General features: G+C 35.6%; 1 protein-coding gene across 3 annotated transcripts in view; it reads right to left on the bottom strand.

Moving 5' to 3' along the window:
* The window catches only part of LOC131437029 (uncharacterized), a 28,494-nt gene extending 13,271 nt beyond the window's left edge, over nt 1-15,223 (bottom strand). The window contains exons 1-3 of one of the 3 annotated variants that reach the window (XM_058606069.1): nt 15,195-15,223; nt 14,676-14,916; nt 9,853-10,006 (exon numbers count right to left, since the gene is read on the bottom strand). In XM_058606069.1, coding sequence (XP_058462052.1) covers nt 9,853-10,006; nt 14,676-14,812 — 291 coding nt within the window. In that variant the 5' untranslated portion in view covers nt 14,813-14,916; nt 15,195-15,223. Of the gene's footprint in view, nt 1-9,852; nt 10,007-14,675; nt 14,917-15,134 lie in introns of all 3 variants that reach the window. The other 2 variants (XM_058606071.1, XM_058606070.1) reach the window with 2 other exon arrangements.
* Nucleotides 15,224-15,591: the final 368 nt, after the last annotated feature.

The following is a 15,591-nucleotide window of genomic DNA, read 5'->3' as shown; positions in this document are numbered from 1 at the left end:
TGTATTTTACGGACTTTCGGCTAGTATTGACCACTTCAGGACTCCTTGACGAGAGATCAATAAACATCGATTGGATGTTTCCTCATTGTGGGGGATCAAAAAGCCTCCGTCACTCGGAGGCAGGCAAGTTCAGACAGGCAATGGTTGGTTCAGATTTTTGAACTACCGACACAAAACAACAGAAACAGACTGTAGAGGGTTTGATTGGAGTACGTAATTAAGATTGTTTTCCATCAGAGTGATATTAGATAGTGCATCCTTGTTTTTCATTATGCTCGAAATTACACTTCAAAGGTGAAACAAGTGCAAGAGAGGCAGATACTTAAAATTTTCTCATGTTATTATTGCGTAGTCTGAATCGGCCGACATGAGAAAATTTGAGTAATTATGCTTATGTATATCTATTGCCCCTGTGTTCGTGGTTTTGGAAGTCATTATGATCTACTTAATGCTCCGCCTCGAAATAATAGCCTGATTAATAGAAATTTCACATCTTAATCGAACAGCAGAACCAGTTTTGTGAGAACATTTTTTTTAATTGACATGCACTCTGTTGAACTGAGTTTAAATAAAATACATTCTACAGCCCTCGGTGCTAGAATTTTCAAGCGAAAAATTATGCAAAATGATTTTACTTATAACGGAAAACGTGTTCATATATTAATACAAAATGTACAATAACAGTACAGAAAAGTGTACAATAACACTGTTTCGCACAGGCCCTGCCGAAGCAAAATCTGTAATAAAATTCACTAATAATATGCTTCTTGTTATGCTTTATGCGAAGTTTGGCGCACCGAAGCCATGTAAAATCTTTTGACATAAATGAAAACACCATTTCAACCGGAGTGCGATAATAATTAATGCAGGAATGCTGGGAGTCTGGTGTATTGTTGTCATCCGAAAGGTGAAAGTGGATGTCTGCGTAGCACGCAACTATCAACGCCCATTTTGCGTCATCGACGATTTCGCAAGTTTTGTCGAAGGACTCGCCGCACCTTCGTAATGGTCGGAGCCTGAACTTTCCCTTTGAATGGGGGATCGAATCTTATTATGGAACAATTACGTAAGATGCGTATTTCTTAAGATCGTACAATACGGACGGAGGTTTCCCGTGTGAAATTATCGTTTTTGAATGACTATTTAGGCTGAAAATTTCAGCCTGAATCAGAGTTAGCTTTAAATTTGCTTGGAGAAAAGGAGCCCACTACTGTCACCTACTCGAATATTCGTCTTAAACAATCCCCTTCTTTTCGGAATTATAAAAAAATCTCTTACTTATGCCGGGATCTTTCTAACTAAAACTATTGGAGTACTTCTCTCACGATTTCCATATGCATGAAATGTATGTTTTCTTCCAGTTTGGTTACAATCCGAATGGTTACAAAAATCGAATGCGGTATTCAACTATAACAAAATAGAAGCTTGGCCCGATTCAATTGTGGCATCTTAGCCAAGCAAAGACATTATATTACCCAAATATCCAGCTCTCAGATTTTACGAACAAATGAGTTAAAATTAAATTTTTAAGATTTAAATTGGGTGTTCAGCCACAAGTGGTGACTTTTCAGCTCTATTATATATGATTTGGTTATTACCATGAGGACATCATTTGCTTCCGCAATTCTGAGATTTTTGAGTAGGGAAAATTCTAAACCTACTTGTATTGTGTAATGGGGAAAAGGAACTTATATACTAACTTACTAACTAATACAGAGAGCGAATCGATTCAATTGAAGATTGCATCGATTTTTGTCGGAATTTGCTTATTATATTATGTGACATTACATCTAATGGTTCTATATTCGTGAGTCTGTGTAACTCATTTGTACTAAACCAGGGAGGACGCTTCAAAATCATTTTCAGAATTTTATTCTGAATCCTTTGAAGCGTTTTCTTCCTGGTGGAACAACAACTTGACCAAATTGGTACTGCATAAAGCATGGCTGGTCTGAAAATTTGTTTATAAATTAACAATTTGTTTTTTAGACAGAGCTTAGAATTTCTGTTTATAAGAGGATATAAACATTTAATATATTTATTACACTTTGCCTGGATTCCTTCAATGTGATCCTTGAAAGTGAGATTTTTGTCATACGTTAAACCTAAGTATTTAGCTTGATCAGACCATGTCAATTCCAAGCCATTCAATTTGAGAATGTGATTATTGTTTGGTTTAAGAAAAAAAGCTCTTGGCTTATGAGGAAAGATAATTAGTTGCGTTTTTGCTGCATTTGTTTTAATTTTCCATTTTGACAGATAATCACTGAAAATATTTAAACTTCTTTGTAGGCGACTGCAGGTCACTCTTAGATTTCTACCTGTGGCTAACAGACTTGTGTCGTCACAGAATAGCGATTTCTGACAACCAACGGGTAAATTTGGAACATCAGAAGTGAAAATATTATACAAGATTGGAGCTACGCTCGAACCCTGCGGAACACCGACTCGTACGGGTAGTAGTTCAGATTTACAATTCTGATAGCTATCCTGAAGAGTACGATCAGTTAAATAATTTTGAATCATTTTGATCAAATAAATCGGAAACTGGAAATCAGACATTTTTGCTATTAAACCTTTGTGCCAAACACTGTCGAATACTTTTTCTATGTCTAGAAGAGCAACTCCAGTGGATAACCCAGAAGCTTTATTTGCTTTTATCATGTTCGTTACTCTTACAAGTTGATGAGTAGTTGAATGTTCATGACGAAATCCAAACTGCTCTGGTAAAAAAATTGAATTCTCATTTATATGAGACATCATTCTCAACAAGATAATTTTTTCAAAAAGTTTACTGATAGAAGAAAGTAAGCTAATTGGTCGGTAATTTGATGTTTTGAGGATAGGAATTACTTTAGTGTTTTTCCATCTGTTTGGGAAGCAAACTAATGAAAAACACTTGTTGAAAATTTTAACCAGAAGATTCAAGGCAACATCGGGAAGATTTTTAATAAGAATATTAAAAATTCCATCATTACCAGGAGCCTTCATGTTTTCAAGTTTCTTAATAATTGATTTAATTTCATCAAAATTCGTCTCAATAATGTCATCTTGTGATAACACTTGGGTTGAAATATAATATTTGATTTCCTTCCTTGAGAGCAGGAATTGGTTTCTGAGGTTTCTTAAGATCCTTAGAAAGTTTCCAGAAAGCTTTTTTTTTGGTTTAATTTGTTCAACTTCTTTAGCGAAATTTTCATTTCGCAAAAGAGTAAATGTATGTTTCATTTCTTTTTGTAAATACTTAACTATGTTTTTCATAGCAGGATCACGAGAACGTTGATATTGTCGTCGACGAACATTCTTCAACCGAATGAGCAGTTGAAGATTGTCATCGATGATAAGAGAATTTAATTTAGTTTGAGCTTTGGGAACTGAAAGATTTCTAGCTTCGATAATATAATGATTCAAATTATCAATTGCTGTGTCGATGTCCGCAGAATTTTCTAAAATAGTTTCATGATCCACATGATTTTCAATGTGAGATCTGTAATCCAACCAATTAGCTCTATGATAGTTGAAAATAGAACTAATTGGATTAATTATAGCTTCGTTGGAAATTCTGAATGTTACAGGAAGATGATCTGAGTCAAGTCAGCATGTGTAATCGGTTCACTACAAATGTGACTATGATCTGTTAGAACCAGATTAATTGTAGACGGGTTTTTCACGGAAGAGAAACAAGTCAGATTACTGGGATGAAGAACTGTGAAGTAACCAGCTGAGAGTTGATTATGAAGCATTTTACCATTACTGTTATTTTGCCTACAATTCCACTGGACATGCTTAGCATTTAAGTTCCCTATTACGAAAAATTTCGGTCGATATCTTGTGAGTTTTTGCAAATCGCCTTTAAAGAAATTTAATTGTTCGCCGGTGCATTGGAATGGCAAATATGCTCCAGCGATGAAATAAATTCCATGAATGGTTTCAACTTCGATTCTCAAGCTTTTAATAACTTTAGTATTGAAAGAAGGTAATATTTGATGTTTAATTTGCCGTTGGACAAAAATGGCAACTCCACCACCCATTCCAGTAAACCTGTCAAATCGATGAACCACATAATGTGGATTACTTTTCAATTTGACATTTGGTTTAAGAAAAGTTTCTGTCACAATGGCAATATGAATTTTGTGAACTTTGAGAAAATTATAAAATTCATCTTCACTCGATTTCAAAGATCGAGCATTCCAATTTAAAATATTCAAATAATTATTTAACATCACTGTTAAATTTAAAATTCATTATAATATTATTTGCAAATTGCCATCCGATTTGAAATGCTTCAAAAAGTGATTTATTTATTTGTTTATTTGGAGCAGGGAAAAGCCCGGTGGAGTTAGTTTCTGTCAAACTTGCTCTCCAACAGGCATAAAACCTCCTCATCTTTAGCATCAACAGATTACAATCATCCAAATGATACATTTCACCTAAACATAGCATTTCTAAACTAACTAAAACTAATTAGATAGTAGTCCTAGGAACAATTTCTTGATAACGTTTCGTGATAGATTAAAATCGAATGAATTGGAACAGTGGTTGAATATTCGGCACATGCTGGCAAAAGGCTCATTATACCCATAATTAGTTCTAGCATAAGGGGTCCTAAGAAAAGAATAGTTTCTAAGATTACGGCGATGGATATCTATTTGTGAAAGCTGTAGGAGCTCGGAGCACTCTATTCTTGATTGGAGGAGATCAGCCACAAAAGTAGCCTTGCTGACGTCGCGACGGACAGATAACAAATCTAGGTCAATCAGTTTGCATGGTAACTTGGGAGGTTCCAAGGGTTTCTCCAAGGAAGCCGACGCAGAGCAAATCGAACAAATTTCCGTTGAATTGCTTCAATGCGTTGGATATCGTTTTGGTAGTACGGTGACCAGACAACCGAGGCGTATTCGAGCGTTGAGCGAACTAAGGCACAATATAATGCTTTCAAGCAATGTAAATCATCGAATTCTTTAGTAACGCGGAAAATGTATCATAGCAGCTTGGAGGCTTTGGAGATAGTAAACTCGATGTGTTCCTTGAAATTTAACTTAGAGTCCAGGAGGACACCAAGGTCCTTCACAGTCGACGTACGTTCCAGAACAATTTGTGAAATATTACAGTCGAAACTGACTATAGACTGTTTGCGACTAAAAGAGATGACGGAGCATTTGGAGGCGTTCAAAACCATTCTGTTGATATTACACCAGTTAGTCAAATTATTCAACTGTTCTTGTAGGAACTCTGCGTCAGCTGTGGATTTGATGACATGAAATAATTTGAAGTCATCGGCGAACGATAGTTTCATGCACTTGATCTAAAAATTTAGGTCATTGAGATAAAGTAAAAATATAAACGGTCCAAGGTGACTTCCTTGAGGAACTCCAGAGGTAACGGCGAATGGTAAGGTTGTACAGTCTCCTATTGTCACTATCATTTCGCGACCATTAAGATATGAGTGAAGCCAATTCAGAAATGACCCGTTAAATAGAATCTACCTGTAGTCGTGATTGTAACGAACGTATGATAAAGGAAGTATAGGATACTAAATTTGTAGACGTCGAACGATTCGGCATGAAACCATGTTGAGTCTCAGATATGCCGAATTCATTCGGATGATCATTTGAAAAAGTTGCTCTTGTAGATAGATCATTTTATTTTCAGTTATATCGCCTAAATCAACTTCATTTAAAGAAGCGAATGGCATTGAAGGAATATTTGTAGGTAGACTGTCATTAGAAGAATATGATTTGGCCGATCTACCTATTAATAAATTGTTTTCGTTAGAAGATGAACTGCAAGGCGTGTTTGTGTTTTAGTTATTTACATTAGAAGAATTATGTGGTAGATTTCTACCAGTTATACTAGCATAACTGACATTAGAAGAAGATAATGACGAGGTCGATCTACCTGTTATTGTTTTGTTTGTTTTCGTTAGAAGACGAATTGGAAGGCGTTAATACGGCATATCCCTGTATTTTCCAACAATTTCTTAACTACAGATCGAAGGTCGATGGGTTCAGTCGTTATTCTATGTAAAGAATTAGAGAGAAGGATTACCGATAGGACCGTAATAATCGAAGAAGAAAGTAAACAAAGAGAAACTCTCATTTGCACTTAGGACCTTTTCTCGTGTTTTTCTTCATATATTCAATGCGGTCCCCTGTCACAACGTAAATAAACAGTCAGTAATGCAATCATTTTACGGTTTAGCTTGTTTATTGCACGAAAATTTCTGGGTTGATTCTCTTACAACAACTTGTCGGTTTACTTTAAGTACAGCAGATAGAAGTTTTAAGCACAGAATTCAAGCATGTTGTGCATAACTTCGTAGTTTGGGCGTGCATCTACAAGAATATATCTATTATTGTGTAAATGAAAGATGAGCATTATATTTTGGAACATTCGCAAGGGCCTATCGTAGGATATGCCCTAATCACATGTTAGTATCGAATTATTCTATCTGACTTTGAGACATTTCTGGTAAAATACTATTGGATAAACTATAAGATGTTGGAATTAATTCGCGGCGTTTTTATGCAAAGTTTTGGGATTTGTTATGAGTGTCATTACAGTGCGGTTATTCAGAGTTATTGAAATATTTGGTAGAGCTTGGATAGCGTAGAAAAAAATCTTTGCTTCTAACCAAATACAAATTATTTGTATTTGTTCCAACATTCGATGAATAAATCGATCCAATTATTATCATTGTTCACCGTTACCAGTGTTTTTAAGTTTTTACGACTCTCGAAGCACGAAGTCATGCAGTGTAATGGAACAAAATTACTGTGTAGTGACGTTCATTACATTTGTACCATTCTTATGGCTTTGAAGTGTTTTGCGACTGCCGAAAAGTCGATTCCAAGAGTTTTGGATAACTCCAAAAGTGTTTGATAAAGGTTTTCATCACTAAATCTTCATCATCGAACTTTTTGTGGTTATTCGGAATGTTTTTCCCAGTGAACTGGAACATAGAACGAATCGTGCTCGAAGCTTAAGATTGTGTTTCGAACAAGATTGACGTTTAAATTGTATCTCAATATAGCAAAAGAGTGAAGAAAATATAAGAACAAGGAACACGACGGTTACCCGATGCTTATAACACTTATAACACTCTGACGCAGTTGGTGCAGAATTGTTCGATGAAGGTCCGATCGCAACGTTACGATCGGGTCGATGATCGGATCGATTCAGCTCGACAAAATCTACTGGGTTTTCTTCCAAGTCAGTTTCCCTTTTTTAACCACTCAATGAATGCTTGCTCAACGAGAGCAAGTTCACCGTATACTTCCACTAAAATGACTTGATGACTTTCCGCGGCATTTCCTTCATGTTGAAATAATGAATTCGATAGTCCCACGACAAAAGGTCCTAACTGCAAATGAGAGCCTCTCTTTGTTTACATTTTCTTTTGATTATCACGAAGTAGTTACTGCAATTTCTCGGAAGTTCCCAATATAAATTGAAAGCTTGTGGTTTTAACTTGAAGGTTTCACGAAGAGTAAGATGTCAAATTTAAAACCAATCCGGTAAATCGTGAAACAAAAACTAAACAAAGAGAAACTGTCATTTGCAGTTAGGTCCTTTTGTCGTAGGACTATCGAAGTAACACTCTCCTCAAAAACGTTTTTCCCGGCTCAAACATCGACAGTTTGATATTGACCAACAAATGCTACAAATTAGAGATGGACAAAACAGTTCATTTCAAAGAATCGTTCAGAACTTGATAGTTCTACCGAAAGAATTAGGGAAAGAATGGAGAAATGCATCCCCGAGGCAAAATGCATCCCCGAGGCAAAATGCACCAATTGCTTTTCTCAGAATTGTCATCACCGTTTCAGTGACAGTTGTTCTTGTTTTCGTATTATTCACGCTCAAAAATGTCTGTTTATGTGCCCAATTCTCGCCATTTGCGGGAAGTTTTACTTTTCTGTTACAATTCAAAAAAAAAAATGCAACTGAAGCGCATCGAATGCTTTCAGAAACTCACGGTGATGCTGCTCTGAGTAAAAGAACGTGTCGGGAGTGGTTTCAACATTTCAAAAATGGTGATTTCGATGTCGAAGACAAACATGATGGTGGAAGAGAAAAAAACCTTCAAAGATGAATAACAATTTACTACGAGCTCTTAAAACCGGGTGAAACCATCACAGGAGATCGCTACCGAATGCAACTGATGCGCCTTAGTCGCGCGCTAAAAGAAAAGTGGCCACAGTATCAAGAGCGACATGACAAAGTCATCCTCCAACACGACAATGCTCGGCCTCACGTCGCAAAAGTGGTCAAAAAGTACCTGGAAACGCTGAAATGGGAAGTCTTGCCCCACCCGCCGTATTCCCCAGATGCCGCCCCTTCTGACTTCCACCTATTCCGTTCGATGGTACACGGCCTGGCAGATCAACATTTTCAATCCTTCGAAGAGTTGGAAAAATGGATTGCTTCATGGATAGCGTCAAACGAGGACTCCTTTTTTCGAGCCGGGATCCGAAAATTTCCGGAAAGATGGGAGAAAGTTGTCGCTAGCGACGGACAATACTTTGACTAATACATCTGTAAGCACTTTTTCGCAATAAAGCCTTAAATTTTGGAAAAACGGCGGAAGCAAAGTTGTACACCTAATATTTCTGTATAATATGTTCAAAACGACGAATGTAACAATGAGAGATTCTCTTTGTTTACTTTCTCTTTCGATTATTACGGTACTCTTAGCAATCCTTCACTCCAATTATTAACCAATAATAATAACTAAAGCTATAATCTTTTAATCTGCACTGAAGAAATTAGCATTAGCATTAGCATTAGAGACCGCCCGTGTGTTGCTACTCCGTTATTGATCTGGACCAATTGAGATTGCAAAATGATTTTTTGAAGTAACATGTTTGGGAATAACACATTGTTTCACACTGTGCAAACTGTATTGAACCATGCATGCTGATCAATACCGACGCCGGCCACGTCCGAATGCAGATCTACTTGGGAGGGAAAGGATTGTTAGTTCGATGCATGTTGCTACTAAGAACCGAGGAATCCTCTGCATTCCCACATGCATCACAGGAGAGGATACTTTGTTAGTAAATGTTTTAATAATGTTATCATGTGTTTATTGCTCTGGGTAGCCGGCTACCAAGAATGTTTTAAAGTATTATCATTTTATGTGTTACATTGTGCTGGCAATATAATGCACGAAACAGTCAATCTCCGAAACTTTTAATCTGCACTGAAGAAATTACCGAAAAATTCAGGAATGTTTCGCAATAATCGAAAGAGAAAGTAAACAAAGTGAATCTCTCATTGTTACATTCGTCGTTTTGAGCATTTTATACAGATTTGTTTTCAAAGAGATAATTTTACTCTTAGTTCTCCTGAGCCATTCATTCGTTCTTCGGAAATCTTGAAGCTGTCTGTCCTAAATCCGATACTATAAAGTATGAATACGACATCCGTTTGGCCAATAACGATTTTCTTTGTACAATTTATTCGAATGCCTTTTGGAGGTTAAATCGAAAACTGCCTTTGTTTATTTGTGTTTCCAACAAATATATGAGCAACACAATTTAAATTTCTCATTGAACAAAGGCACTTTTTAGAGATATTATTTCCAACGCCTTTCGAATCGTTCTAGTGTCTTTTATGCCCCATGCATTGAATAACTTTTTCTCGTTCCATGAATAACGTTTTCAATCTTTGAATCGATATGATTCGAAGATCTATATCAAATGAAATGTGTGATCGATCAAGCTGACACGTTGTTTCGATAATTATTTTTAGTCTTCTTGGGCGAGATTCCTAGAACTGGTATTCAAAAAATGATTTCCTCTTCGTGAGTCTATCATGGACTAATAAGAATGTAATTCTACCGCTTACCTTGCCATCGACGATCTTCTGCTTGATCCATTCGTTTTCGGGGCTTGTTTCGACGGAAACGCTGTCCATGCACCGCTGGCGGCAGAAATTTCTTGCGTCTAGCCAGTCCTTCTCGGCACCTTGCAGGGTGGGATCTCGCCACGAGAAGAAATAGCTGGAAAAGGTGGATTTGAATAGAATACGATCAGATTGCATGACTCGATAAACCGTCAATCTCTTGTTTTGCTTCGGTAGAGCGGTGCTTCGGATTTATTTTATATTTCTAATTTCGGTCGATACGAAACAAACAATCGCACTGTACGACATACGTTTAAAGGAGTGACATCACATGGCGAACCCATCAATCACAACATTTCAATATTGCAATTGATGTTTCTTGTCTTGGTTTTTTTCATTTAAACATTTGAATTCTGTTGATTTTTCATAATCAGATAGTTGAAAAAGTTATTGTTTTCGCATACTGTCAATTCTCGATAAAAATTTCAAAAGGTTTTATTTAACATTTCCCTGAAAAAATATAGATTACACTGTTGGGTCGGCTACCTCACGTTAGTCTTACAACTAAAAAATACGTTGCAAATTTTGTAATGAAATTACTAATATAAGCAAATCGATCTATTCACATAACCGATAATAGCGCACAGTACAGTGTAATAGATGTTTGTTGAATTGGTTGTCCAATCTGACAATAATAAAAAATCGATTAGAAAGAACTCAAATCCGGTTTATATTGAATTAATCTGAATTGATCTGAAGCATTTTTCACGTGCACGGAGAACCCGCAGATCACAAAATTACAATACTGCAATTGTTGTTTTACGTCCTGGTTGTTTCAACTGAAATGTTATTAATTTAACTAACATATCTGTTGATTTTGTCATAACCGTTCAGGTAAATGAATTTGCAAGCCATTCTGCAAGCGGAGGAAAAATTTCTTAATGTCCTGTGAACATTTTGCTGGTAAATTCTCTCTTGGGAATTTTAATATTTTGTTGCGTTTCTATATCATCTGTGAGTTTAGTAATAAAGCTATAAACAGCTACTAAGGTAAAAAAATATTTATTACAATAGACGTCTTGAGATAAAAATAACTGAATAATTGGTTAAAACAACTAAGAATTTTTTGGCTTTCATGCATACAGTTAACTTTGCTGGGATTATGTCATTATGTCATGCTCAGTTGTACGAGTGACATCTAATTGAAACGCTTCATTTTCCCCTTAGGGTGTATGTCATTGGTAGGCAATATGTAGCTGTGGTCGAGTAAGCGAGCTTCATTAGTACCGAAACGGTAAACAAGGAAATATACCGTTGAGAATGCCTACAGAGCGACTGTTGCTATTCCTACGCAGCTATGACGCTCTCTCGCTATTCTGGCCTGCTTTGGCATCTTGTCACTACTTCAAAGATGTTTTGAAATGGTATAAAGCGACTGGAGAGACGCAGCTAAATCGATTGCAGAGAGGTCTATGCAGCTCCTAATGGCGGGAGTAACCTCAAAAGTTCGTAATTAAACGAAGAAAAAATGTCTTTTGGATTAAATTCCAAATTCAACCAGTCCAGATTTGGTTACGAGCAAGCCTTATTTTGTGGAACATAGCTTGTGGGGAATGTTTAACCATTACTTATTTTTATATGTTTCAATGTAATGTTTATGCTATTTAATGATTTTGCTTGCGAAGTAACAATAAATTATCAACAATAAAAAATGGTAAGTTAAGGTAGTTAGTTTCAAACTTTCTTAAATGTTTTGTTTGGTAATTTATTGCCAATATGCCGCATTTCGGTTAGAGATGGGCAAAACAGTTCATTACAAAGAATCGTTAAGAACTTTATAGTTCTACTTAAAGAACTAGTTCTCCTGAACCGTTTATTCGTACTTCGTACAGAAATCTTGAATGTTTCTGCAAAAACCGCACGATAGTAAATAATTATTTTTCGTTAATAATAAACTCTTTATATGGAAATGCAATAACTTTTTCGCCTGTATTTAAAGTATCAATCGTTTACTTTTGTGCACATTTTTACAGGTCGCTAGTATATACAATTTCTACTGCATTCTTAAAAACTACGACCGTTTCTAAATATACAGTTAGTGATAAACTTTCTAATAGAATTAAGCCACTTTCATTTTTTTTTTGACAAGAATAGAGAACTATTGTTCTTTAACAAAGAACTGTTGCACACTCATTCTTCCAGAAAAACTAGTTCTTTTGAGTTGGGCAATCTCTAATTACGTTGCAAAATATGATCAATCGAAAACTGCGGCTCGGAAAAAACAATCTCGAATCTTTATCCATATTTTTCAATGAAATTTTATATTTGTTTCTTTTGCGAAGTCATCAGGTCAATTCTAGAACAGATTAGCAATTCATCAGACTTCACAAACTTCGATTCGGATTAAACTTGGTACACGTTTTCAATATTGTAAAAAAGCGGTTGTTTTTTTGCATGCACTTTCTTTAAATCGTGGTAACTCGGAAATTATAAATTGTACAAATATGGTGTCCAAGAAGAAGTTGTAGGAAATCGATTAGGTACTCTAAAAGAAATATAAACTGGAGAACAAAAATTTAACAATTTTCCAGCAATAAGGAAATCTACCGAAAAACTAAAGTTTATAAAAAAACATCTCTTTAATATTTTTTTAACCGATTTTAATTTAAACTAACAAATTCTTTGACTTTCATGTCTAAATATCTCGATACGGGAAAAAGTATCGAAAGTTACTTCTAGAAGAGAGGTCGTAATGAGCAAGTTTATTTCTTTCAAATTGTAGAATCATATTCTAGTATTTAAATGACTAATCTTCATCAAAAACTTGAAGTTTTGTAATTTTTTTTAGCTGTTACTTTCTTATGTTTTAATTCACACTTATCAAGTTTGCATCGAATGTGGAATTTAAGTTAAGATTGGAAATAAAATTATTTATAAAAATATTACAGATAGGTTTGTTTTTAAATCATAGTTTTTCGGTTAATTTTCTAATTGTTGAAAAAGTGTTTTTTTAGTTCATATTTTTTAGAGTGACCGATTGATTTCTTATAACTTTATTCCATGTTTGTACAATTTATAGCTTTCGAATTTTTATTACTCGAAGAAAGTGCCGTACATTCGTCCATTTTAAAAATCAGTTTTCAGTCGTATTGCTTTCTCCATCTCAGCAAAAACAAATGGTTTGCCATTCTGAAAATGTGTGCCAAGTTTCATTCAAATTGAAGAAAGTTGATTCTGATTTTTTTGTGATTATAGAGGTTTTAACCTTAAGGTTATTCACCTCTTCGAGACCGAAATACTTTCTGACCCTAAGTGCGGAGTTGGGAATTGAACCCAGGTGGGCTGCGTGAAAGGCATCGACTTACCCATCACACTATACTCGTCTTCCGATCCTGATTTTGCCATTTTTTCTGCTGGTAATTTCTGGGATTGCTCATAAATGAACGTTTTACAAGAATATTTGGTAGCTTTGAAGGGGAAAACAATTATTTTTTAGACACAAATTTATGCAAAGTGAACATATCCATTTTGAATTGATTTTTCGTCTTTGACTCATCAGTGCGTAGCAGTTTATGTTGAACCGTCAAGTCACGCTAGCAGTTTATCATAAACTGTTACATACTGATGAGTCAAAGACGAATCATAAAATTAAAAAAAAATTTTTTTTTGTTCATATTATTTCAATTTGCAAAGTGAACTGAATATTATGTATAATCTTTTATAATAACTTTGAAACAAATTCGAATTTTTAAATTCTAAAAATATCGAAACGTTACATTTCGCTTCCAGTTTAAGCTTTATTCATACAATTTAGAAAAAATACTATTTTTGGGTGAGTCTGTCAGTTATCAGTCCCCTATTTCCCCTACTTATCAATGTATACAGTATATTGCTAGTCGAATTCGAATCACAATCGAATCCTGTAAATTTCATTCAAATGCGAAATAAAATCGATACGAATAGAATATTTTGTAATTTGTCTCAGCTTGAAGTCATTTTTGTAAAGTTAATTGATTTCAAAAGTGCGATTGTTTTTTAAATTGCATCGTATGTGAAATTAGATTATCTATAAAATTCATATATTTTTCTGTGCATTTAAGATTTATCCTACTAAAAACCGTTTTTTTAACGTGAAAAGTTTCGCAATTTCGTTTTCGCTGTCCGAGTCATATATCTTCTCTCGTTAGTGTTCAGATTATTTTTCGTTCTGGTTTTCAGTTTAAGAAACATCAATCGTTTTTCAAATTTTACCTAGATTTCATGAAACGTTTGCTAGATTTTTATTTAGGTAAAAATGCACATTAAAGCATTCATCTAACATATTCTCCTTGTACGGGAAGTTGATCGATCGATCGATTCGGTAGCTGTTTTAATAACAGTGATAAAATAACAACAGTGAGTGAACATTGGGTATGAAAGGTGGGGATAGGTAATAGAAGGTAATTTGTAGAAAAGTGCTGACAATGATACTGTGATTTCGTACACTTGCTCTCCATGTGTAAGAGCAAAGAATCGCTACTAATGTTGTACCATAATTTAAGTACTGTTCTGTTGATCTCTAATGAACTTCGGCTATCACGTATAGCTTTAGTTTCGTTAGTGGAAACGACTTTCTTCATCAACAATCAACCAACAACAACAACCTGTACTAAAATAACAAAACAATTTAACTCCACCTCTGCAAGACACTATCACATTTCATCGCCCATTTTATCGGGTTCATCACTTTCCCCAGTTGAAATCACACCATCAAAGCACCGTTCTCACGCGTTCAACAACAAAAAAAACAAAGAAAACGATTACCGAAAACCAACAACAATACTCACCCCTTGCCATCCGGAGCACGTTCGTGGATAATGCGGTTGGCGCAGAGTTGCGGATTGGGTGCTTCCAGTATCCTTCCGTTGGGAAACTGAGCCATCGAGAGCCCAACCAGGGCGGCAAACACAACAAAGCGCTTCATTTTCGTTTCTCGTGAAAGATGTTTATTCTCAGACTGTGACGGTGCTTTCTTTTGACGCAAAACTAACCGCACGGGTCTTTTGACACAAACTGCTCTGCTCACTGCTAAACGAATTTAATAAATGGGAGGAGATAAAAAAAATAAACAAATCGTCAGCACTCGCGAATACAATGCAGACACAACAGATAAACGATCGTTAAACGAAATGTGTTTTGCTTCATTCAAAAATACGATATCCGAACGATTATCTGACTACAATGAATACGTTTCATGGGTCAGTCTTCAACACCAGTTCCCATCAATATCACCCATTGAAAATTACCGAAAAATTGAGGCAAAAGAAACGTAAAACAAAAATAACTCGTTATCGAATATCTGATACCTGTGCGAGATGGGTCACACAACACTTCGTCTTTGAGACTGGGCGAAACACTTGCCATTACACCTGTATTTATAGAGAATCGTGCTGTCGGGAAAGACGAGACGCGATGATGCGGACCGCACGATCAAGTGATGTTGCGGTCGATTGGAGACTCCTGCGACGACATCGCGATCGATCGCGCGATGTTGCATGTTGCGAAGTTTTGTTGTGTCATTGAATTTTGTTTGTGATGTTTCGTCGGACTTGAAATCGATGGCAGCGATTTGCAGATTTTCAAACTTTGATTGATTTGGAGCATTAGTATGTAAGGTTTTCATAGGTAAGAATGACTTTCAATTTCAACAGCTTTAACCGCATCGCACAATTTCATCGAATATAAATATTTGTTGTCACTAGG

Source organism: Malaya genurostris, chromosome 3, assembly GCF_030247185.1.
Source record: "Malaya genurostris strain Urasoe2022 chromosome 3, Malgen_1.1, whole genome shotgun sequence".
In the NCBI taxonomy this organism is placed as follows: Eukaryota; Metazoa; Arthropoda; class Insecta; order Diptera; family Culicidae; genus Malaya; species Malaya genurostris.
This window is presented reverse-complemented; position numbering and strand designations above follow the sequence as displayed.